Source organism: Vicugna pacos, chromosome 16 (genome assembly GCF_048564905.1).
Source record: "Vicugna pacos chromosome 16, VicPac4, whole genome shotgun sequence".
In the NCBI taxonomy this organism is placed as follows: Eukaryota; Metazoa; Chordata; class Mammalia; order Artiodactyla; family Camelidae; genus Vicugna; species Vicugna pacos.
The window spans coordinates 34,051,519-34,077,706 of record NC_133002.1 but is presented as its reverse complement, the minus strand read 5'-3'; the positions used below and the strand labels follow the sequence as shown (position 1 = coordinate 34,077,706).

General features: G+C 35.8%; 1 protein-coding gene across 4 annotated transcripts in view; it reads right to left on the bottom strand.

Annotated features, from left to right (window-relative positions):
• The window catches only part of IKZF3 (IKAROS family zinc finger 3), an 81,636-nt gene that overhangs the window by 49,860 nt on the left and 5,588 nt on the right, over window positions 1-26,188 (bottom strand). For 3 of the 4 annotated variants that reach the window (XM_072938782.1, XM_006214256.4, XM_072938781.1), the window contains exons 2-3: window positions 7,418-7,471; window positions 5,224-5,325 (exon numbers count right to left, since the gene is read on the bottom strand). Coding sequence is in view for 2 of the 4 variants with exons in the window: in XM_006214256.4 (XP_006214318.1) it covers window positions 5,224-5,325; window positions 7,418-7,471 (156 nt within the window). In the remaining 2 variants the exon portion in view is untranslated. Of the gene's footprint in view, window positions 1-5,223; window positions 5,326-5,448; window positions 5,533-7,417; window positions 7,472-26,188 lie in introns of those variants that run through there. The other variant, XM_072938783.1, reaches the window with a different exon arrangement.

Here is a 26,188-nt window from a genome sequence, read left to right as displayed (position 1 = left end):
ATGCTGTGGATTAAGGGGATGTTCTAAGCATGTACATGTTGGAGAGTATGGTAAAGTTGGTGTAGCCACAGGAGGAGTTGAGAACAAGGCCTGGCAGGAAGAGTTTATTATACCCACAGAGCCCACAGAGGGGGTCACCACATACCACGCAGGGTCACAGGGGGAAGCACCAGTGTCAGTCAGGATGCAGAAAAGAAGAAGGGAAATCCCAGGCTAGAGTCTTTATTGGAATTTCTGAGAAAAGGCAAAGTAGGCAGGATAAATAGTTTAGCATTGGAGGGTCTGAATAACTTCAGCAGGCTTCAGGACACAGGAGTGGTCTCTAGTTGTCTGGTACTTGCCCTGGGTTGTTTTCCAGCAGGGGAAATATTAGCTAGTGCATGAGATTTAGATAGGGAGATGGCTGGGGGGCAGGGGGTACAAACTCTAAATTGATTGGTTTCTATATGAAAAATGTGTTCCTGGCCACGCCTTTTGCTATCCCTAAGAACTGGCCATCCCTGGGAAGGGTGTCTTTCTCTGAGTCTGTAAGACTCCCAAACATCAAAGTACCAAAAATACAGAAAATAAGAAAATACAGTTAATATAATTGGCCCTGTGATGAATAGAAGCCAAAGAGACAAAGAGAAGTTAAGAAAACACAAAACAGTAGAACTTTTTTTTCGTGGGGATCCCAGTCAACATCACTGCTGCAAAATCAAGCAACAATCAGAGAAGCCTTATTGAATCTGCTATCTCAGCTTCCCCTCTTGGGTCTTTCAGATGCTAATAAAAACATTAGGTTAATTAACAAGAAAATGAGGAGAGGCAGAAGGGAGAGTCAAGGGAACCATCCCAGCAAGGTGGAAAATTGTAAATGGTTACTAAGAAATAAGATGAATAAAGGAAACATTGATAGGATCAAAATAAAGAAGAAAAACAAAGGGGAAAGTCAAAGGACTCACCTCAGCAGGGTGACAATATTTAGATAGTTATTAAATGGAATAAATAAAATGGACATTGATGGAGTTGAAACAAAGGTGTTAGTAATACAGCACTATGGAAGGTTGGGTGGACCAAAGGGACCCACTGTTTGTTCCCTTACATTAAAAGGCCCCAAATAAGTCCACTCTATTCACTCCAGTGTAGAGGAAAATAAAAATCCAGAGGGCAAAGACTGCAATGAGAAATCTGACCAGAAACTGTCCAGGGCAGTAGTCAGGCAGATTCATCTTTGTCATGACAAAAGAACCAGGGTCCCTTGACTCAGCCTCTCACTAGGGTCCCAAAGCCCTTTGCACATGAAAGGGTAAAATGGTCAGGGAGTGGAGAAGAAAAGTTTCTGGAACTCCCTGACATGGGTGCCTCATGCCCTGTGGTACCCAAACTTGTTAGTGAAGCCCTAAAGGGGGCTTCAATTAGATTGACAGAATATCGAAATGCAAGGTTAATAGGATTAAGGTGGAGGTTTGGATGAAAATTGGGATGTTTTAAACAGGCTATATAAAGAAGTTGTGTCTCCTTTACCAGAATGTTCTATGAGAATGGACAGTATGTCTGACTGGGGAACATCTCTCTTACCTAATATTGTAAAACCAAAACCTGTTGATGATGTCCTAATGCAGGTTACAGTCAGGAATACAAAGGCTGATGGATTAAGGTGAAAGTCTGGAGGAAAACTGGCATGGCTGAAGTGGTCTTATCTCCTTTACCTGAATGTGTCATGAGGATGGACGTTTTATCTGACTAGGGAGCTGGTTCTGTAAAACAAGAGGCATGTAAATCTATCCTTTTAGCAATATTAATTGGACAAGCTAAAAGGGAATGGCTAAGATTGCCCAAGTCCACACAGCAGATAAGAGAAGCTGGAGTGCTGGTGCGGACAAATTCCGTGTGATAGTTCTACATGGAGCATAGATTGGGGCTCATGGCAAAAGCCTGCAAGCGCTTCCCAAGGACAATTATTGGGATGATGGAATAGAGAATTTCTATTTGAGGCAATTAGCAGGCTAACATCAGACATTAACTGAAACTGCCCTTATGATTTCAGGACAAAAAATAACCTTAATATCTGAAATACCCATGATGTCTTAGGTGATGTCAGAAAAATGCTCTAATGGGGAGAGCAGTGCCCAGACGAGCTCCATAATTAAATAGAAATGGTTTATACAGGATTATGCTACACGGGGAATGCAAAAAGGAGATTCTCACAAGTAAAGAGCCCCCTTTTTCCCAGTACTGACTTTGGAACTGCGCGAGGAGCTGTTGGATTCTATCATTACTTGGACAGTGCCCTATAAACAGCTCTCGACTGACCAACAAAGAGCTGCTTGGTTCATGGATGGCAGTTCCATGGCGAATGGCCAATATCCGGTTTGGAAGACTACCACTCCAATTGAAGAAGTAAAAACAAATCGTTTGGTGGGATGAATTACAAGCTGTTTTCCCAGCAGTGATGGAAGAATTGGACAATAATAAAAGCCTCTATGTTTTGGTTTTTATCTGACTCATGAATGATGGCCAATGGCCTGCCGATATTGACAGGCAGAGGGCAATGGAAATCTGATCTATTAAAGGGATGTCCATATGGGGCAGAGTCCTATAGAAATCACTATGGGAATTTGAGGAGTACATTGAAGTAGGACAGGTTGATGCCCATCAGAAGAACCCCCTTCCAGGTTTGGACAGTGACCAATAACAAGTGCATATTACAGTGTATTAACTTGAAGAGGGCACCTGGGTCCATGAAACAGATAGACATTTGGGGACCAAAGCAGCACAGAGGGCTGAATCTGGACATACGGCTTTTGCACCCTCTGCGGCTCAAAATGCCAACAAGAACTGTTCTAGAAGAAACAGAGGCTGTAGATGGCAATGGGGGAGATTCCTCAGGGGAAGACTTCACGCATAGCTGGCAAGTGGATTACCCTGAACGAATGCCAGTAGCCTAGTGGGGCTACACATGGCTCTGCACAGAATAGACACTGACTCTGGACTGGGCTTTGCTTACCTGGCGGTAGATGCCAATGACCAGCGTGCTATAAAAGAACTGAAACAGAAGATATTGCACCAGTCTGGGTCACCAAATCACATTTTTTCAGACCAAGGGACATACTTTACAACTCATGATGTCAAACAATGAGTGAGCAGAGAGAGATTCTCCTGAGAATAACAGTTTCATAGAGAACTGGACTAGGCAGTGGAAACATGGGTTGTTTAGAACAGGGGGAGATGTAGACAGGAAGGGCTGGTTTACATGTCTTCATGAGTGTGTGTTCACACTCAACATAAGAGGGGCTATGGCAGTGCTGTCCCCACTAGACAGATCCCTCTGTCCCTCTGGTGGATCTGGGGAAGAGGGGGTGGGGACAGGCTGCTAGTATGACTGTGCAATTTTCCCATGGGAGGAAGATAATGACATGGTTCTTCCCAAGGGGAGAAAACACTAGTATGATAACTGTACTTTTTTTTCCTTCCCCACATATCTCAACTTTCTCTTTCCTATCTGATGCCCTGTGGTCACAGGACTGGGGCATAACTACAAGAGCCCGAAATAGGGATGATTCCTAAGCAAGAAACTGTAACTATAGATTTAAACCCTTATGTCAGAATTCCTAAAGGCCTGAAAGGGTGGGCTGTGCCTTCACTCCATTTGGTAAAACCGAGGTTAACACTGAATGCAGCTATTGCTTGGCGGTAAAAATAGCCCACTCGTTCTGTACCTAAGTAACTCTATGTATCGGAATAGAAGTGAACTGAAGGGGAAGTAATTACTAGACTAGTATTATTGCCTGAAATCTAGACCAGCACAGTGGCTGAATCTAAAGCTCCTCTCAGAGGTGGAAAAATTTAGGTATAAATAAATGGAGAGAAGGAGGAATAGTAGTTGAGGGTAAAGGAATGAATCAATGGGTTATGTAATAGATGAAATCCAATTTATATTACAGTCTCAAGAGGGGCTCAGAGCAAGGGAATAGGGGATGCTAGAGAAGTTGAAACCATGTATTGCTGAGACCACGGCTGTCTTTGGAAGCTGACAAGATCAAATGGAAGCCTGCAAATCTGACTGGTCTCACCCTGGGAGACATTTTCATATGTCTGACGATATGAAATGATGATAGACTGGACTAATTATTACAGACTGAATGTGACTCTAGTAATGTGCCAGTATCTTTTGACTTTTATGATCCTTTTGCTGTAAGAAATTCATGGTCAAAGACAAAATATATATTTGGTCTTTGTCCCAGGTTCCTGGCACAGAGTTCCTAAAACCCTTGGAATTTCCTGAGTGGTAAGAGTGTCTTTTGCTCTTCATAACATGCTCCTTTCAATCACACCTGAGTTTATGCTACTGAGGTGACTTAGTGTGGAACCCCTAGACAGCCTCAGGAAGGGCTGGTCACCAGAAAGACCAAGTGATTAGAGGGCTGGAACTTTCAGCCTCATTCACCAACCTCCAGGAAGGGGAGGGAGGACTGGATATTAAACTCTATTAAAGCTCTTGAACTGTAAGATTCAGAGAGCTTCTGCAAGGACATCAAGGTGCTGGGAGGGTGGTGCCCCCACAGAAGGCATGGAAACTCCACACCCCCCCAGCCCATACCTTGCTTCCACACATCTCTTCCCTTTGGCTTTTCCTGAGTTGTGTCATTTACAACAAGCCAGTAATAGTAAGTAATGTACTTTCTTAAGTTCTATGAGTCATTCTAGCAAATTATCTAACCTGAGGGGTGGTTGTGGGCAATCCTGAATTTGTAGTCAAGTTAAAAAGAAGTGCAGGTAATCTGGGGCCCTGGTACTTCCAACTGGTGTCTGAAGGGAGGGCAGTCTTGTGAGACTGAACCCTTAACCTGTGGGTCCTGAACCAATTCTAGAAGCTAGCGTAAGAATTGAATTGAATTGTTGGATGCCCAGTTGGTGTCTGGAGAATTGGAGAACTGGTGGAAAACATCCCAGACAAACCTTTCCTAATGAACAAGAATTTTCATGATGGAAAAGAGTAAAATAAACACATTATTGAAATATGAAGTTAGTATAACTTGCACACTGAATAGGCACCTTAAATTCTCAAATTTGCTATTATCCTGCAGCAAATGATTAAATGCAAATATCTGTTAAGTGAACAACACTGAATTTCTCCCAACTCAACCCACAAATGCAAGTTTCCTTGCATATTTCCTGATTTCTTCTCCAAATTGAGCCTCAACCGTATCTCTAGTTTCTGGTTTGTACACTATGGCTCACCTCCTATGTCTTCATCTTCATTGGCTGGGCCTTCTGCACCATCCACATTTTCTGTTTCATGAGGTTTGGTTAAATCGTAGTCATTCAAAAGCACTGAACCTTCTAGGAGATAAAAAGAATTTTAATGATACAGTCAATTTTAAAGGATTTTTATAAACATGTATTAAGACTCCCATTTCAGCTTCACCCAATCCCTTAGTGATGGATGATATCCCTTTTACATACCCCAAGTAGGCTCTATGTGGAACCTCTTGAGGTTTAGAAATATGCCCAGGGTTCATGTGCTTTTCCATTAGACATAATTTTCTTGAATATTTCTTTCACCTGAGTTAAAATGCACTTAAGTTTCTTCTGCATAGAAATTCTCTCTCCTTCGGTATACCTCACAATATTCAGTAGGATGCCATTGCTAGTTATAAGCAAGAAATATTAATATAATATATAATTATACCTATTAATATAATTATAATATACAGCATAATTAATATAAATATTATTAATATTAATATTAATGTATAGCGATAACAAATAAAGTCTGAAACAAAGTTTCAAATAAAGTCTGAAAATACTGGCATAACTCAATTTGGGAAAGATGCTTTCCTGAGAGAAAGCCTGTAAGCTTCTGTATACCAAACCCTATTTTCCCTTTCTGTTCACATAATGAATGTAATTCTGTGGAAAACATATTGGCCCCTAAGTTCCTTTACTTCTTCAAACATTTACTAAATGTTGACAAGGCTACAGATAGGAATGTCATAATTCCGTAAGTCTTCAAAGAGCTTATACTTCGCGGATGTCAATAAGACAAGCCCACAACTATAATGTGAGACTTAGACAAGAGATAATACAAGTCTGTAATGTAGACTTGGACAAGAGATTAAGGGAAATACAAAGCGTATGCAAGTAAAAGGCAGTAGACATAACAAAAGCATGGTTAAGTAAAACAGCAAACATTAAAAATGGAGTTTAGCAAAAATATAATTTTTATAATAAATATTGATAATATTAGAAGGAAGGAAGAAGACACAATGTAGCTGGAATTATTTCATATCTAAACATGAGAGCTTAACAAAAAGATGATAACAAAAGAAATGAACAGAAAAGATACCCACTTCCTACCAAACTCCTCTCCAACATTCAATAAAATATTTACTGAGAACCTATTATATGCAACAAGTAGTCAAAGACACAGAATCCTGTGGCGCTAAGGAGGGGCTGAAGTAGGAGAGGTGACTAGAAACTCTAGTGGATCCTTTTAGCTGCAGGCAGGACTGAACACATGAAGCAGGACTTTTACTGGAATGTAGGAGTGAAATGGAAATAGATCTCATAAAATCCATGATTAAGAGGTCCTGAAAATGTGGTCATCATGGACTCAGATTTTGATTTATAGGTAAAGTTTCCAATTTCTGCATATTATAACACGTACTCTAAGACACAAGGACTCTAAAATACTGCTCTAAACAATAGTTTACTTTTCTCAGGCCCGAAATGGTGGGCATACAGTGCGCACCTGAACAACCAGTATGAGGTACAATTTCAACTAAAACATAGGGTTACAGTAAAACAACAAGGCATTTAAGTGGTAAATTAGCTTTGATTCAAATGAGTTAATCAATGAGAAAACACAGAAGTTATTCTTAGGAAATAGATTATTTTAAATGTTTATAGTTTATTCTGGAGCAGGGGTCAGCAAACGGTGACCCAAGGCCCAAATGCAGCCATGGCCGGTTTTCGTATGGTCCCAGGTTTTTACATTTTTAAAGGGTTGTAAAAAATAGACAGAGAAATATGTAACAGAGACCATATACAGCCTGCAAAGCCTAAAATATTTACTATCTGGCCCTTTACCAAAAAAAGCTTGCTGACCACCATTCTTGAGTGAAAAGCACAAGTTGTTCAAATATAAGTTACTGTATTGTTCAACAAAAACTGTTTATTCAAACCAACCAGTTGAAAAAATTTTAGAAGAAAAAGAAAACAGCGATTAACATTAGGTGGTATGATTTGGCTCCGTGATGCCAAGGAACACATGTGATCTAAATAGATGGGTTATCTTTGTATCAAGAAGAGACAATCACATTTGTTTTCCCCAACACATTTCCCAACACGTTTTTACTGCAGTCACAATATTCCTCCTCCTTTGGTCTATTCAGTAAAGGTATATTTTTAGAGAGGAAAGACCTGACATTACCTGTGGGCACAGACTGCTCCTGAGTGCTTTTCAGTTCCACATTTGGTTTTATATCTGAAAAGAAAAGGATTATAAATATTAGCTACTTAGAGTAAATTTTTTTCAGATTTGAGCATTCTCAATTAAATAAAGACATCGTTTTGGAAGACTTAGCAGCTGATTTCCTCTTCGGGGCTGGATTATTTTTTTCCCTATATCCTCCCTAAAAGGTGCCTCAAGGAGAATACAAGGAATCATCTAGTCAGCAATTATATTTTAAAGTGATTAAGATGAAAAAATTAGTACTTTATATTTACCCACAAACGTAAACTTTCTGGTACTTTTTATTTTTTCATGAAGATCTGAATTCCTACCTGGTGTTGTCTTTGTTTAGTAAAGAGCTTTCTTTAGTATTTCTAGTTGGGCAACTGTGTAAGTGACAACTTTGCTTAGTTTTCATTTTTCTGGAAATATCTTTATTTTTGCCATCAATTTTGAAGGATATTTTTACTTGACATAGAATGATGGGTTGACAGTTTTCTTCCAGCCCTTTAAAGACAGCATCCCACTATCTTCCAGCTTCTATTGTTTCTGATGAGAACATTTGTACTGATGTTTTCCCATATGTATTTTTTTTTTCTCTAAATGCTGTCAAGATTTTCTCTCTACCTTTGGTTTTCAGCAATTTGACTATCATATGCCTAGGTGTGATTTTATCTGAATTTATCTCACTTGGGTCTACTGAACTTATCTATAAAATTATGTTTTTCATCAAACCTGAGAAATTTTCAGCCACTGTTTTTTGGAATACTTTTTCTCTTCCATTTTCTTGCTCCTTTTTCTTCTAGGTCTTCAACTACGTGTATGTTAGACTTTTTCGTATTTTCTCACAGTTTCCTGAGGCTCTCTCTGTTCTTTTTCCTTCCAATGTTTTCTTCTCTGTTGTTCAGATTGAATACTTTCATTGATAAATCCTCAAGTTCACTTACTCTTTCTTCTGTCATCTTAATTTGTTGTTAAGCCTGTCCAATGAGTTTTTATTTCAGATATTGTAATTTTTAGTTCTAGAATTTTCATTTTGCTTTTTTATAGTTTCTTTGTTGAAATTTCCTATTTGTTAATTATTATAAGCATATTTTCCTTTGCATCTTTGAGTATAATCATTACACCTATTTAAGATTCTTGTCTTCCAATTCCAAAATCTATGTCAACTTAGGATCAGCACCTTTGATTTCCTTTTCTCTTGAGTATGAGTCACATTTTCCTGCTTCTTCATATGACCAAATAATTTTGGGTTGTACCCTGGACATTACAAAAATATGTTACAGAATTTCTGGAGCTGTTATGTTCCTTTCAAGAGTATAGAAGTTTTTCTTTGTTTATTTTGCTTTTTAAAGTGTATAGTTAACATAAACTCAAATTCTGTGTCACTTGTGGTGGGTAGCAGCTAGGGTAACCAAATGTCCCACTATATCTGGGATTGAGGGTTTCCCCAGACTACAGAACTTTTACAGTCTCAGGGAAACTGGGACAAGTTGGTTGTTCTTGCAGAAGCATAAATCTCTGCTCAGTCACTTTAGCCTCAGATGGATTGCTCAGGATGTGACCCATATATGTGCAGTTCTAGGATTAGCTAAAGATTTAGTCCAGCCAGAGAATTTACACACATTCTAGGATTTCCCCCTTTACTTCCCAGTACTATGATTGCTATGATTTTTTAAACCAGTAAAACTGTGTTTTGGTCACTCTGGGGCTAAAACTGAGGCCTTCCCTTGGGCAAAAAAAAACATAAAAAAGGTTGGCTTTTGTTTGTTTTCCAATCCCTGCAAGTAACAGCCTTTCTATATTTTGTCCAGAATCTGTATTTTGTTATCTGTTGGAAGTTTGGTTCAATAGGACATGTTCCTCCATTACTCGAAATTGAAACTCTCCTTTGTTCTTTACTAGTGATTATATACCCAAAACTGTTCAGGATAGAACTACTTTCAAATATTCTATACTATACTTCAGTCATATTCCAATTTTTGTTTTGAAAAATATAGTCACTATATGTACAGTCTATAGTAATTTAAAAATTTAACATGTCACCCAATAGATATTAGCAGCAAAGCATAAAGGCAGAGAAAATACACATATTTTTTAAGTAAGCAAAGAGGTAGCCTGGTATGTGGTGTCAAAACCCAAGATGGGGGAAAGGAACGTCCATGCCAGGAACAGAAACAGGCTGGGGCAGGCTGCTGGAGACCAACCAACATGAAGAGTGTGCCTGCATGGGGTGGGCATTCTGAATGAGATCAGGAGGGATTCTACATGAAGGTAGCCAATATGGGAAGTCAGAACCTGAGCAGGATAAGAAGGGCACCCAGGCAGGAGAATTACATGACTTGGAGCATTAGCGTCTGAGAGGGATGAAGAGGGTATCCAAGTAAGGGATGAGGAGTCAGAGCCTGAGCACAGTGAAGGGGACATCTATGCCTGGGGCTGGTCTGGTGTGCGGTTTTAGAGACTAAACAGGGTGAGCAAGGCACCCACACAGAGACAGTGGGGGCTGGCACCATGGAGCCCAAATGGAGTGAGGAGAACCTCTATGCATGGGAGCGCAAAGTGCCAGAACTCAAGTGGGGTGGAGGGCATCTACATATTAGGGGCATCCTTGCACTGAGATGTCAGACCCCAACAGCTGAAAAGAGTGTCCACACTGATCAGTGGCTGTGGTACAGGGTGTCAGAACCCAAGTGAGGCAAGGAGAGCATCTTCTCTGAAGAGAGGATGGCAGTGGCAATGGATGATTGGTTATATAAAGGAGGACTGATCAAATACGAAAACTGTAATAAGGATAACGAGACCCAGGTTTTTCTCTGTCAGAGAAGCGAGTTAAAAATATAGAAGCCTGTGGTACCATACTGGAAACAGAAGTATTGGCAGGAACACATAGCTTCTACCATATATAGATACAAAATATAGGCATAAACGTGTGTGTATAATTAAGGTATACACACATATACTCTCTAGCCCTGTCCACTGAGAGCACCTAGGAGGAGGGACACCACCCCAGCTTCTAGCATACACAGATAATCTCCCAAATTTCATTCTCGACTTAAATGACCTAGACCCCTTGGGGAAATGGCTGACTCCAGGGCTGGGGCAGGGAAAGTGTAGGTGAGTCTGGAACATTTTGTTGTTCCAGAAAGCAAGGAAGTGCTCGCAGAACTAAGAGAATATAGAAATCATTTTGAAGGGGTTTGCACTGGCCAAATCTGAGACAAAAGAGCATCAAAATAATGATAGTATTGAAAAATAGAAATTCATGAGTCCATATTGACATTAATAAGTAAGTGAATAAATTGAAAGTGTAGTAGCAAATGGAGTATTTATAGAGTTTCAAAGTGCTTCTTCTCAAAATACTTCTTATTTCAAGGATGAAAAGAGAAACTATATAGTGGAGAGCCTGGTAGACACTACTAAAACTGAGCAAAGTGATCATCATCAGTAACAGGACAAATGAAAAGTATGTGCTCCCGATTATGAAAAGAACACAGCATCACTTCTGTGATGTTCTTGTCAAGCAAGCAAAACATGAGGAAATAAACTCTGAGGGATAATTTATAAAATAACTGGCTTATCCTCAAGCATCAAGGTCATGACAGACTGAGGAACTATTTAAGACTGAAGGAGATTGAAGAGGTGTGACAACTAAATGCAGTGTGTGATTCTGAGCTGAATCTTCCTGAAGTCAAGGACATTATAGAAACAACTGGAGAAATCTGAATGGGGCCTGGAGATTAAATGGTAGTAATGGACCAGTGTTAATTTCCTGATTTGGATGGTTGTTTTGTGGTTATGTAGGAGAACGTAGAATATACACACTAAAGTATTCAAGGGTGAGAGGATTTCATGTCAGCAACTTACTCTCAAAATTTCCGGAAAAAAACCAGGTTTTTTGTACTGTATTGCAACTTTTCTGTAAGTTTGATAGTTTTTTTCTTTTCTTTCTTTCTTTCTTTTTTTTTTTTTTAGTTTAAAAAAAGCTAACTGTGAAACTTTTAACTGCACACTAAAGGGATTCTTAACAGGAAAAAAAGAAAGAAAACAATCTCAAAAGTTTCACATGAGCAATCTTCATGTGAAAACATCTTTTAGTTACTACACAGTAAGATGGCTTTTGGTGACCTAAAGGAAAAAGGTCCTGATCCCCTGAACCTTTTAAACCTCTGACAATGACATTTAAATAGCTCTCAGTATTTTTTTCAAGCAGCCTTTGTATGCTGTGAATAACACCAGAAGTAACTGAGTACAGTTTCCAAGAGAAAAAGGAGATTCTGACTACATAAGTATTTAGAACTTAAAGGAGACATTAACACCATCTGTAATCAGGCTACATGGATGTTTCTTCTTAGGTACTAAAAAATACTTAAAACACAAGGACAAAATAAACTGGAATGTATTTTTCCCCCTAAACTCAAGGGTCTTTATAAAAACATGAAGTCCAGGAGTAGATAGATGGTAAAGGAATTCCCATCTAAAGACCAGAAACCTGTTAAATATTTCTAAGTGCAGCAAAACTTTTCAGTTTTTAATGGACCATTTTGTAATTCCTTCATACTTTAGTCCAAAAAAGCTGAAAAAGTTTCCATTTGATGGTGTCTACTGGGGTCTTTTTAACCAGTTGGCAGCTATTATCCAAAAAGAATGCTCCAGAAAGTTAAGAAGGAAGGGTCCTTATATTGCTTTTGATAGAAATATGCTCGTTTTTAAATATTTGATGCCAACGAAGGAAGAATTCCAAAGTGGATTTTTTTGTTGTTGAAATACAAATCTCGTCAATTTTCTACAACTCTCCTGTTGTTTGAGTAGAAGTACGCTTCTGCCCCAGTTCCTTTGCTTTTGCCCTTCCCTCTGACTGGAATCCTCTTCCTCTAAATAGTCACCTGACCCACTTACTTTCTTCATTCAGGTGTGTGCTCAAAAGTCACCTTCTCAAACAAGCTTTACTTAACTACTCTAATGTGAAATGTCATCCTCCATTGTCACTTCCTTTTCTCTTACTTTGCTTTACTTTTCTTCCTAAGATTTCTTCATTGTCACCACTTGACATATATTTGTTCATTTTTTAGATATGTCTCTTGCACCAGAATGTAAACTCCATGAGTAAAAGGATGTTGAATGTTATTTTTTATTACTACTTTGCCATATCTTCAGCTTCCAAATTAGTGTCTACTTGTGATGATCACTCAATAAATGAACACGTGGACTTTTACATCTCTATCTTTGATACTTATGGACATTCTAGATCAAGGTTCTGCAAACTACAGCTTATCACCTGTTTTTGTACAGCCTGTGACCTAAGAGGGAATTTTACACTTTTAAATGGTTGAAAAAAATCAGAATAATACTGTTTCATGCAACTTGAAAATTACAAGGATTCGAACTGCAGCATTCATAAATAAAGTTGTATTGGAACACAGCCAAACTCATTCATTTATGCGTTGTCTCTGGATGTTTTTGTCTTCCAACAGCACAGTTGAGTACCGTCAAAAAAACCCACAGAGACCATACGACTTGCAAAGCCTAAAACATTCACTATCTGGTCCTTTACAGAAAAAGTTTGTCAAGATCTGATCTAAATCTATTCTTAATACTATCTCTAATACTGTACTGTACAGTAGCCACTAGCCACATATGCCAAGTTAAGTTTAAATTTAAGTTAATTAAAATTTAAAAATTTAGTTTCTCAGTCACCCAACCACATTTCAAGTACTCAATAGAACATGTGGCTAGTAGCTATTATATTGGACAACACAGATAAAGAACATTTCCATCACAGAAAATTCTACTGAATAAGTCTGCTCTAGATTTTAGAATATCTTGCTGCTGCCTGGGATACCACTCACTGCAAAGCTATTTCTTTAAAAACAAACATTCAAACTCTGAATCAGGAAAAAAGAAGTAAATCAAACCATTTTATGGTTTGATAAATTAATATGGTTTTAATGAATCAATACTTAATTCATAAAAATTAAATTTCAACCAAAATTCTAAAGATATTATACTAGGAAACATCTTAACAATTACAATCTTCTATCAACATTTCTAAAACTTTTGCAATTGGAATTTCAAGGAAAAGTTGCAATTTCCATTAATGCAGTAATCAAAGAGATAAAAGATTTAGACAGTACCTTTCATACAAAGCATTTTACAAATTTAACTGATTAAAAAATTAATGTGACTTTTCAGAGGGTTAAAAAAAAAACACATGATGCCAAACATTCAGATATAACATTTTAAAAGGTACCTATACGTATGCATACAAATACATACCTAGCATATACATTAGGATTTTTTATATCATTAGATAAACCCATTTTTCTTTCTCATCTAAAAGTCAAAATTATAATTTAGAAGAAAACTCTGATCAACACTTTCATATCATTTGCCCTCCTGCTTTTCCCACAACTAACCAATTTCCTGATATGTTTTAGGCTTAAATAAATCGTTAGTGTTTTCCATTGACATCTTTTCTCTTAAATAACACATCTTGTAAAAGCATAACTATTCTGTTACTGATATAGTACACATATATACTGGACTGTAAAAGTTAAAGGTTATTTCTTTTGTAGCTTTCCAAGCACTCTGTAAATTCAAAGCTTTACTGGCAATCTCAAATAGTTTTCTACCAGTATTGAAAACAAGCCTCATCACATTGCTTACTGAGAGATGACAATTTCAAATTTGTTTTTATTCCTTCAGATTCTCTTTTCTTTGACAAAGATGCTGTTTAAAATTTTTTCACTAGTTAGAATTTTTGTTAAAGGGTTTTTTTCCCCTCAGAGATTCTAGCATTTTATGTGGTGCAAAATGAAAAGGGGTAGATTACAAATAAAATATAAACTTGGAAATGGCAGGAGTCTGGTTAATTGAAATTTTGTCAAAATTCACATGTGAATAATAGGTTATCTATGAACAAAATCAAATATTTACATTAGTAACAATGTCTGCAATCATATTTTTAACTCGAATGGCTATAAACTTGCCTTTATTTTGATACTATTAAGTAATTATCATTCAATTAAGAATACCAGCTAGTAAAGTTCTACTCTTAGTTTTGAGATCAGATTCCAACTTGCTGGTCTGTTTTTGCAGTAGGAGATAAAGAAGTTAAAGGAGAGCAAAATGTCAGTCTCAGAAAGAATCCTGCCCCGAGTCTGCCAGCTGCCAGAAAGCTGTCTCTGAATGTCAACGCTCCTCTTTATCTTTTTAACAGTAAACTGATTCCTCTATCCCCTTACCTTTTTTTTTAGTCTAAAAAGTCCACTTTTACTTTTTAACTAAAAACTATGGAAACGGAGTCACTGACTACAAAGATGTATTCATAATTGTAACATTAACACTCAGGACTATAAATGTGGCATAGAAGTGTTAGCTACTCTTTCTGAAAGGTCCTTCATGAGTTCTCTTTATTGCTACCACATACAATCATTCCTGGAATCTTACCATCACAAGAACAGTTCTGGGTAAAAAAAATGATCCCTGTAACCAATGAAATTAGAATATTAGAATGGGAGAGGATATCTTAACTACCTTATCTCTGCTTTCCCTGCCATCTGATACTTGAATTTCCTTCAGTATCTCCCTATTTGGGTTGTAAGCCTCCGCTTAGACACTTCCAAGAATCAGAAGTTATGTCTTTCCATTTCAGAAAAACTGTAATGCTTTAAAAGTTCCTCCTTAAATGTAGTGGAACTCAAATTTCCTATACTGTCCGTTTCAGGTCCTAGTTCAGCTTTCTGGGAACATCCAGAATAAGTTATTATACAAATGCTACCAGTCAGTTCCCTAACCGTAGTGAGAGCTTTCTCTTGGACCTGGTTTTGTTTGTCTGTGGTCCTCCAAAAATGTGGCATCAAGCACTTAGCTCAGGAGGTTAAATGAGATTTCATATTATCTCATAGCATTTCGGGAAGATAAACAGGTGCCATGGAATTTATTATTCTCCCCATTTTACAGACAAAATTTAAGACACAAAGAATGACAAAAAATGTAAAGTCATATAATTGTTCAAAGGTACAATGTCAGTGACACCTTATGAAGAGAAGCAGGATTCGTTTCTTGAGATTCACCTTTGTTTCAAAGAATTGAAATAATGTTTTAAAATGCTTTCTTGTATAGATTATAGATCTTAGAAGAAGGTCAGAACTAGAAGAAATTTTAAACTCAATTAATTTCAAACACCTCAAGTGACTATGATTGAGAGAAAAGGAGGATATTAAAAAGGGAGCATGACTTAAAAATCAGAGCAATCTCTCCAACCATGAAATATCTCCTTCCCTTCTTTCCTGGATTAATGTAAAGGTAAGAAATATCGAGGTTACTTGTCTGAGAACATCAGATCAAATACAGCCCACACTACCATTTTAATACCTCTTACCTTATCCTTTTTTACAAAATATTCCATTTTTTCTCTAGATTAAATGTCTAGTGAAGAAATTATAGATTATAGGGCACAGGTCTAAAACAACAAATTCAATATCTAGTGTTATTTTCCTTGAAAGATCAGTTACTCTAAAGTTGTAGAAAAATAAATATATTTGTATTTTACCACGGATATCACATGCCAGCAAATGAACATGCAGAGAGAAAAGGAAGAATGGGCATTTCATGTCAATTGATACTTTTAAAAACTGTGCTAATGTGATTGAATCCAACATATTCCAAGTAAGATTTTGATTCTGTAACTGTAAAATGGCTAGTTTCTGTTATAAAATAGGTGGAATCAAAAACAGAATAATTAATTTGGAGTAGGTCATAGATCTAAATGTGAAAGTTAAAACAATCAAATTTCTAGAGGAAAACAAAAGAGAATATTTTCATGGCCTTGGATAGGCAAAGATTTTTTAAGCAGGACATAACGTGCACTTAATCCCAAAAGAAAAAAGTGATAAATTAGTCTTTGATAAAATTAAGAATTCTATTTATCAAGTAGATTAAGAAAATAAATAAGCAAGTTACAGACTTGGAGAAAATATTTGCAATACACATTTGACAAAGTACATGTTTCCAAAACTTTAAGTGCCTATGAAATCAATAAGAAAAGTGCAAACAACCCAACTTAAAAAAAATGTACAGAAGACTTACAGCACTTCAGGAAAGAGGATATCTAAACAGCCAATGAACATACGAAAATGTACTCAACATCATTACTCATCAGGAAAATGCAAATTAAAACCACAATGAAAGACCACTACACCCCCACCAGAATGGCTAAAATTAGAAAGACCGACAATAGCAAGTGTTGACAAAATGTGGAACAACTGGAGCTCTCAGACACTATGGAAAGGTAAACTGGTCCAACCATTTTGGAAACTGTTTGGCAGTATGTATCGAAGCTAAATATACACCCACCCTATGATCCAGAAATGCTAGTCCCAAATATATATCCAAGAAATGAATGTATTTGTTCACCAAAAGACATGTATAAGAATGTTCATCATATAAGGGGGAGGGTATAGCTCAATTGGTAGAGTGCATGCTTAGCATGCACGTGGTCCTGGGTTCAATCCCCACTACCTCTATTAAGTAAGTAAATAAATAAATAAACCTAATTACCTTTCCCCTCAAAAAAAAAAAAAAAAGAAAGAAAGAAAGAAAAAAAGAACGTTCAACATATAGATAAATACTGGAAACAATCAAATGTCCATCAACAGTACAAATGTGGTATGTTCATACTGCTCAACAATAAAAGAGAATGAACTACTAATAAATGGAACAGTATGGATGGATCTCAAAAGTATATTAAGCAAAAGAAGCCAGACACCATAAAGTACATACAGTATCATTTATATGGAATTCAAGAAGAGGAAAACTGATCTATGATGGCAGAAGTCTGAATAGCATTTTACTTGGGGTGAAGGGAGGTATTATAAATGGGCACAAGGGAATCTTCTGGTGGAATACAAATATTTCATATCTTAACCTGGAAGGTATGTATATAGGTAAAAATTAACCAACCTATATACATGAGAAATATATACTTCATTGTATAAGTTATTCCTTAATTTTAAAAAAATCTATTGAACACAAACATTTTCAAATATCTAAAATGCCAAACCTGGGGGAGGTAGGTATAGTGCAGGGATAGAGTGCATACTTAGCATGCACTAGGTCCTGGGTTCTAACCCCAGTACCTCCATTAAAAAATAATAAAATAAAATAAAAATAAAATGCCAAACCTTAGAAATGGAATTTTAGAAGGATCTTCCCACTTTTGAAAAAAGTTTGAATTTCAAGGGTTACTCAGGATTCTTCTATAGAGTCTTTATGGATTACATCTATACCAACCATCCACTGAATGGGCACCATATAAAAATTCTCATGGTGAGGAAATTTATTTACATGTTATGTGCCAACTAAATATGAATATATTTTTGGTGATATCTTAAAAAAAATTAAAAAGTAACTTCTGAGTAACAAAAATAGCTGATCAAATTTTCCTGAGAATTGAGATTTCAAGATCTGTTTCTATTTTGATCTTTGATTTTTTTCCCCAATAAATTTAAGCTACAGATAGTTTGTGTCATTCATCTTTGGAAAACAAAAACAAACAAACAAAATCTTTTGATCCACATTTCTCTCCAGCACTTATTTCTCCCTTTCACCTCCTAGCTAAACTTCTAGGGAAAATGGTCTGTATAAATGTTTTGACTTCCTCTATTCCTGTTTCTGCTTTAACCATTTCAATTTGGTTTCCATCCCCACCACTGCACAAAAACCACTTTTGTTAAGGTCACTGGCAAGTTTTATGTTGCCAAAAATCAACCCACACTTTTTGTCCTCACCTTACCTGAATTTCCAGCAACATTCAACATAGCTGACCACCCACTCCTTCATAAAACACTCTCCTCTCTTGAATTCTGTTACACCACACTCTGTTGGTTTTTCTCCAGTCTTGCCACAGCTGCTTCTCTTTTGCTGGCTCCTCCTCCTCTTACCTGACCACTTAAATGAGATGCTTCTCAAGGCTCAATCCTGAGCTCCCTTCTCACAATACATTGTCTCTTTAGGTGACCCCAGTCATTCCCATGGCGCTAAGTATCATCTATGTACTGAGGACCACCAAACTTGCCAGACCTTTTACTTAGAGGAGAGATTCACCAACCCTGTCCCCAACCATTATTCTCCATTTTAGCACATTTTATTTCCTTCATAACACTTAGCATAATTTTAATTTTTTTAAAGAATATTTATTTGTTTGGGAACGTACCTTCCTCATCTGACTGTAAATTCCATGAGGGCAAAAGCACTGTTGTCTTGTTCACCATCCTATTGCCAATATTTTGCATACATAGGACAGAACAGACATTCAATATTTTTTGAATGAAGAATGAATGAATATTTCTGACTTTTGAATTATACTGTGTTATAAATGTTGTGTTACAAAGTAAGTCAAAATTAAATGTTGTAAAACTTTCACTGCTCAGCTATGTTTTAAAACCAGCATTTAAGCAATAAAAAATATATTCTAAATATATACATAAAGATGATCCACCACTAATCCAATATGTGCTATGAGAGTGATAATGAATTTCACCGATACTTCTCAAACTGTAGGCAATGTTTATCAGAATTTAGTGCACACAAGAATTCCCTAGGAACCTTGTTAAATGCAGATTCTGATTCAGCAAGTCTGGCCTGAAAGTTTGCATTTATAACACATCCCAGATATTGCCAATGCTGTTGGTCCATAGACCATACTTAGCAAAGGTCTAAAGGATCCTTGTAAATGATTTATGAACTAAACCGAACATCTGCTGGGCCCCAACTTTGTGTCTAGCAGGATGCTAGGTGATTTTCGTACACCTTATCTTATTCAGACTATCGCTGGTCTCTTGTAGTTCAGTAAACTTAGAGTGGTTCTCAACCTTACCAAGACCAAATGCCCCTCCTTTTAGAAAAAACACTTTATAATAAATACTTCTTTTACCATCATAAATTAAGTATAACCTATCCACACATATAAGCTTTTTAAAAAATAAAGCCCTAACTGTAACATAAAGGTGAAATAAATGATAATAAAATGATTAGTATTTCAATATGTAAATGTACAGGATCATTCACAAAGAGTCAAAGTAGCAATTATTCTAGAAGACATAATAAAAAGATAGATGTGTTTGTAGAATCACCATGAAAGCAAGAGATAAAAAATGCAGGATATACGCTGCATCAATAATGGTAAAAGTATCTCGGCTCTGAACTAAACAAAGAATCATCTTCTAATTTATGTAGCAGTTGCATTCTTAGATAATTTAGATTGTATTAAAACAATGCAAAAAATACTTCATGTTTATACACAAAATGAAGTTAGGTTCTATAAATCATTAGATAGACATAAAATGTTATCAAGTTTCAGAAAAGGGAATGATTCCAACCTAGGACGAGGGACAGCTTCCTCAAAGACATGGCATTTGGGATGGACAATAATGGCACAACTGTGGTGATATTAATAGTGCTGAGAAGTTGGTTTGGGTTGGAGAGACAATGAGTTCACTCTTGTACTTGCTGAGTTTGAAGAGAATTAGAAACATGAGAGTTAAGGAAAAGCAATGTACGCTCAAGGAACACTAAGCAGTGTGAAATAACCACATTAGAAGACATGATACCACTGGCAAGGTACAGTGAAGCCACATTGTGGATTATTTTAAATGCCCAACTAAGAAATACTTAAAATGGTTTTTGAGTAGGGGAATAACTTGATACTTTCAGAAGATCACTCTGTCAGCAATCCTCAAAATGGATTCAAAGAGGAAAGTCTAGATACAAGGTTACCAGTAGAAAAAACATGGAATGGTCTGAATCAGTAGTTTTCAAAATGTGTCCTGTGGCACTCCGGAGTTCCAAAAGGCTGCCACAGGGGCTGATCTGTGGCAGAGGAACGAAAGGGTCAACAGCTAGGCAGGCCTAGGTAGTGGTCTCTTGCCCTCTCCCCTCTCTCTACTGGAACATCTGTCCTACATAAGATTTTGGTACAAAAGGGTATTCTGATGATTACAAAAAAACAATTTTGTCTTGTTTTTATGTCTCATCCCAATTCTTGCTCAACTGTGAGACTGACTAGAACACTTTTAGGGGCCATAATACAATTATCAAGTATCACTGTATAGAAATAGCAGCTATAAGATATATAAGCACTATATTAATTCTTAACATCAGATTGTTTAATCATTACTTGTGCTATTGTATATGTACCTCCATCCCCAAATTCGATTACCTATAATCAGGTCTGGGGTAAACAGGACCACTTTAGGTCATTGATGTTTGCAACAAATAACTATGGAGTCCTTTGAGAATTTCCAAATTTCTCTTACTAAGATGTGCATGAATGCTGTTGGCTTGGTTAACTTCAAAGCTATATACTTGTTTGTGTATTCTGGTCTCCCAGTCCTACTGATTCAAATCTGAGCTAGGACTTTTATATACATTATCCTCTCTAAAATGTTACAAAAGCTGTAACATTTTCAAATTACCATGTATTATTGTATTCCTTCAGGATCACTCACAAAGAGTCAAACTAGCAAGTTACATTCATCAATGCCAATGATCTATTTTATACTAAATTATTGTTTATCAAAGAAGTTCACAGTTTTATTTTCAGAATGCATGAAAAATGTTACAAGGATGTCTCATCCTAATTTTTGCATCTACTCACAAAAATATTCCTATTAACTCTGGAGAATTTAGTTTTCATGATGGCAAGCAGAAGTGTGTTGGTTAGGATGGACCATAAACTCTTTCGTCCTGCTGAAATGATTCGCAAACCAAGAGAATTCGAGAACTCCTGGTTTATGCCAGTTCTGAGTAAGTTCTCTCCCCTGACTCCCTTGAATCCACTGGCACACGACTGCTTTAGACAAATATTTCCTGTAACCCAATGGGCTGTCAATGTCTCAGAGTCTGAATGGTAGAGCAAAATATCCAGAGTAGCAAATGAAGTTAGGAAGCTCTGTCCTACAAAGGAAGTTGTATAACCAAAGGGACCAGGGGTTTAATTTCTGACAGTCATAGTTTCCTTAGAACTTGCTGAATCTTAAGCAATACTGGCATCCAAAGACTACTTAGTAGGAAAGCATCTGTTTCTATACCAGTAGCTTTTAAACTTTTTCTTAAAGAAGCACTTAATTTTTTTCAAATGAAATCTTACACTGATTACCATACAAAAAAAGATAAAGTGATATCTTCGTAATATACAATTATAATAAGTTCAAATAGATACTAACTACTAAAAAAAAAAACCAAACAATGATAATAATAAGGTTGTTTTAATAAACAAAAACTAAAAATCTAGTTACGGATGAAAGTTGCAACTTTATGCCAGCTTCAACTTGTAAATTATTCCATATATTTTGTCTTATTTGCCAATTTGAAAACCAATGAAGATGCACACATATAAAAACTATTACCACTTCCAAGGGTTTTGCCTTATTATTTTAGAATAGTTTTTAGTTAAATTGTTCCCTGAAATTTGAAAAAGCGTGTTAAACAATCTTTGTTTTAAAATATCTAATAGTTGCCCATATTCTTTAATTCTGAACATAAAATCAGGCAAGAGATACTCCAGCCTTGCACTCAGTATTCTTTAAATGTATAATATATAATATATTATATATAATCATGATGTACCACACAATGTGTTCTTGTCATTAAGGAGCTGATTACTACACAGTGACAAAAGCATGTCTCAATCACCTTAGCCTAAGCCTTTATAGGCACTTAATTAAATACAGGGAATAGGAGAGTTAGTGGTATTCTCATTTAAATAATTTTACATAAGCATATATGCACAAGAAAAAAATATCAGTGCAGAACCACAACTTTACTCATTTCACATTTATAAATTTTTGATATTTTCAAAGAGTTGGTTAAGAAGTTTTATTTTGAGGTCAGAAAATAAATTTATGTATGGACAATCCTCAATGCACTAAAATTTGGTAAATGATATGCATAAAAGTCAAATGAAATTTAAATCAAGCCTCTGATATACATTTGTGGTACTATCTATATGGTACATAAGCATAGAATCAGTATTATTAATTAATGAGTATTAGCAAGTGATTATTTAACTGCAGAGATAAAGGCAGATGATAGCAAATTGATTAGTTGTTAAATATAACAAAAATTAGTTTTTCAGACTGGAGCTATTATATTTTACATCAGCTCTGATGTAACTCCACATCTATAAAAATATTTATAGGTTAGTGAGCATGATCTTGTTTTCATATCCAAAGAGCCTACATGACTACTATTATAGGAAATTGTTCTGATGTGCCAAATATTGTGATATCTTTAAAGTCTCTCAAATAGATGACAATTTGCAAATAAACTGATCATGCTGTGATAGAGAACTCTAAGTAAAATATTTTATTCTCAACTTTAAGAATCAAAACATTTGTTGTGAAGAAATAGTTTATTGTGGGAAATGTAGTGCTTCACCGAAACAAAGAAGGTAGCAAAAAATTTAAATTCAAAAGTCAGATTTCACTATATTATTTTGTCCAGAGTAGAGCCAATATTGGATTAGAAAAAGGTAACAGTATTCATCCTATTGGATTTAACCAACATTCCAAAGTCTTCTACCAAACCTTAACAGCACCTCTGACAAACTAACCAGCAAAATTAACTAGTTTCCATGACACTGTTTTCCTTACTCTCTTAACCATAAAAGCTGAGCACATAAATAGTCAAATGACCAAACATACAGGCAACTCATTCATTAATTTATTCAATAAATATGATTGCAGACCTACTATGTGATAGAGACCAGGCTGGGTACTAGTTATCATTGGTGATAAAAAGATCACGATGCTTTGGAACCTGACAGTCTAGACGGGGCTACAGGTGTATTAATGATCAAAATAAGCAAGAAACCTAGTTAAATAATATTTAGATAATTAAGAGTTAAAACTAAAAATAATAACTAGAAATTGACATAACATTGTAAACTGACTATACCTCAATTAAAAAAATTTTTTTAATAAAAAACACAGTTTTGCATTGTTTCATCAGTGATGCTATTGAAATGTTTTCCATTTCTCTAATTTTAAAAAAGTTCCATTTATAAACCCACAAATAACTTGATGTGCTAAAAATTTTATCTCTAAGAACACGCATTAATAAATAAAATTTGTGATGCATTGCCAATTCCATTGATATAAAAAGTCAGGAGGTAAGTTGATTTTGAATTTTTGACATTGAGTAAAAAAGTACTGTTTCATAAAAGCATTTTATTCTGTTTCATATCCATTATTAAAACATCTAGTTTTTCATCTCTCCTAGATGGGACACATATCCAATATAATATGGTAACATCCAAATTATTTTGATTTACTCTACACCACTTTGGACTCTAAGAACTTTAATTATGATGCAGAAAGCAGATTTCAATTAAGGCTGAAAAGTTATCTCACTGAGAATCACTGGGGATTAAAGTATTCCGATAGATTATATAGTAATGATAATTAATAGAGTTATATATAGATCACTTTCCAAATAATCTACATATAATAGAAATATAATTACAGTTTCATTATTTCATCTTTTGGAAAAAGTGATTCAAAAAGCCTCAGGGTCATTCTTATGATTTCTAATTATTATGAATGTACTAGTTAATGGGAGAGTTGTATTTTTAAAAGAGTTGATAGCAGACTGTACTCTCTGTCCTTGCGATGTTTAGAGTCTCTTTTCACAATAATTAATGACTCTTTAGCACACACAAAAAAGTATTTATTGAGCACTTACTACAGGCAGGTTTCTGTGTTACTCACTCAGTTCTTCTCACACATGGTCTAGAACTACAGCTTGAGTTAGGGGCCAATTAATATTGGGTGTCTGATAAAAGATCTACCAATAATCTTTTAGTCCCAAGTAAGTGTAAATATATGCATTTATACATTAATGACAAGTTTATAACAATGTACTTAAAAAGTATCACTGGAAAATGTATGCTAATTTTATGACACCATCTATAGTTCTTACTGATTGAGAAAGCAAATTTTTGCTCATATTCAATTCGTATTTTGTGATCCTGAAATCTGGTGATATAAAGTTAAATGATATGATTTGACATTAAGTGATATTTGAGCCAAAAAACCAACAACATTTTTGTTTTCTTTTTCTGTTATACCTTGTAAGTACTTTAAAATTTTTCTGAGTTCTAATGAAAAATTGCTAGCACCAATCCCTTACTCACACAAAATTGATTAAATAAAAGGCATCATAATAAACATAATGAGAATTACTTTCAGCACCATTTTAAAAATTGAATGCAACAAACTCTGACGGTCTTTTATGAACTAGGAACTGTTTTTAGCACTGAGCATACAAAAATAAGACATGGAGTCTGTCCTCAGAAGCTTAAAGGCCGTGGGGTAATAAACACTTATATCAATAAATAATTTCTATACAGTTGGCAGAAGTATGAGCAGTAAGGAAAGACCCTTAGCCTAGCTGGAGGCAGGTGAGGGACTGGGTAGGAGGACCACCGGAAGGCGCCAGGGAAAGTCATGAGAAAGAGGTCCTCTGTCATAGTGTCTGAGAAGAGTCTTGAAAGATGAGTAGGCATAAATAGGTAAAAATGGGGTGAAAATTTTTAGCAGAGACACGGAAGTATGAAATACCATATTAGATTATATGACGCACAAATCGGAATTTTCTGAAATAATATTCTACCAAGACCCCATGGCCTTTCTGTGGCTTTTGTTCCTTTGAATTTTACCATTTCAACCTTCACATGTTCATAATGGAGGGCTAGTAAACTCCACCACCTGGAGGCTATGTCTCTATTAATCTCAACCATCCAGTGCATAGAAACGACACGTAGAAATGAGAAACGGCTACCACAAAAGCATGTGGTGAGAAGCAGAAACTGACATCAAGAAGGAGACAAAAATTACACAATAACCTGGGAATATTTTGTGTAGGGACGTTCAGCTCTGCACAGTTCAAAACCCCTATGAGAATATACTATAGGACAACACATTACCTGATGGTCAGAATAGTCACCTGGGTCACCAAGATAAACTTATCTCTTGTGTACCTTGTTTATAAAGTAGGGGCTACGTGATAATTACACTCAGAAAGATCTCTATCTGTTATTGTTTATATTAAAAGTTTTATATTGAGAAATACGCCAATACCTGTGAAATTCGTATTTGTGAACCACTTCATTCCTGAACCATACCAGGCAGAAGGGGTGTTATTACAGCACAAATAACAAAATTTAGTAATAAAAGGATCTCTGGATAGAAAATATTTAGGATCACAAATTGTGAGAAAATTTTAAAATAATAGCTTTGATTTATCCTATGATTCATTTTTATATAACAAACTTTCTGTTTCAATATTTTATTTCATCTGACACTTTTACACATAGAAACTCTCAATAAATGGTAATGACTGAAAAAAATGAATGAATTTTTTAAAGACAATTTTATATGTTAAAGAAATGACTGACTACTGTAGCATATTAATTTGATCCTCCAATTAGGCATAAAATACAAGTACTCCTTGAAGTACTCTACTTTCTTACATTGCCAAGAAATGAAAGATATACACTATAGGTCAAATTCTAGATTGAGACCAAAATATCAAGTAATATAAAAGTACTTTATTTTAAATATCAAACATATGAGCCAGATTAGTCAATCTCGGGTGGCTACGATGAACCAGATCTTTTACTACATCAAACACTCTGGCCTTCAAGGACCTGATGTTAGAATGGCTGAATCCACATCATTAACATTTTTG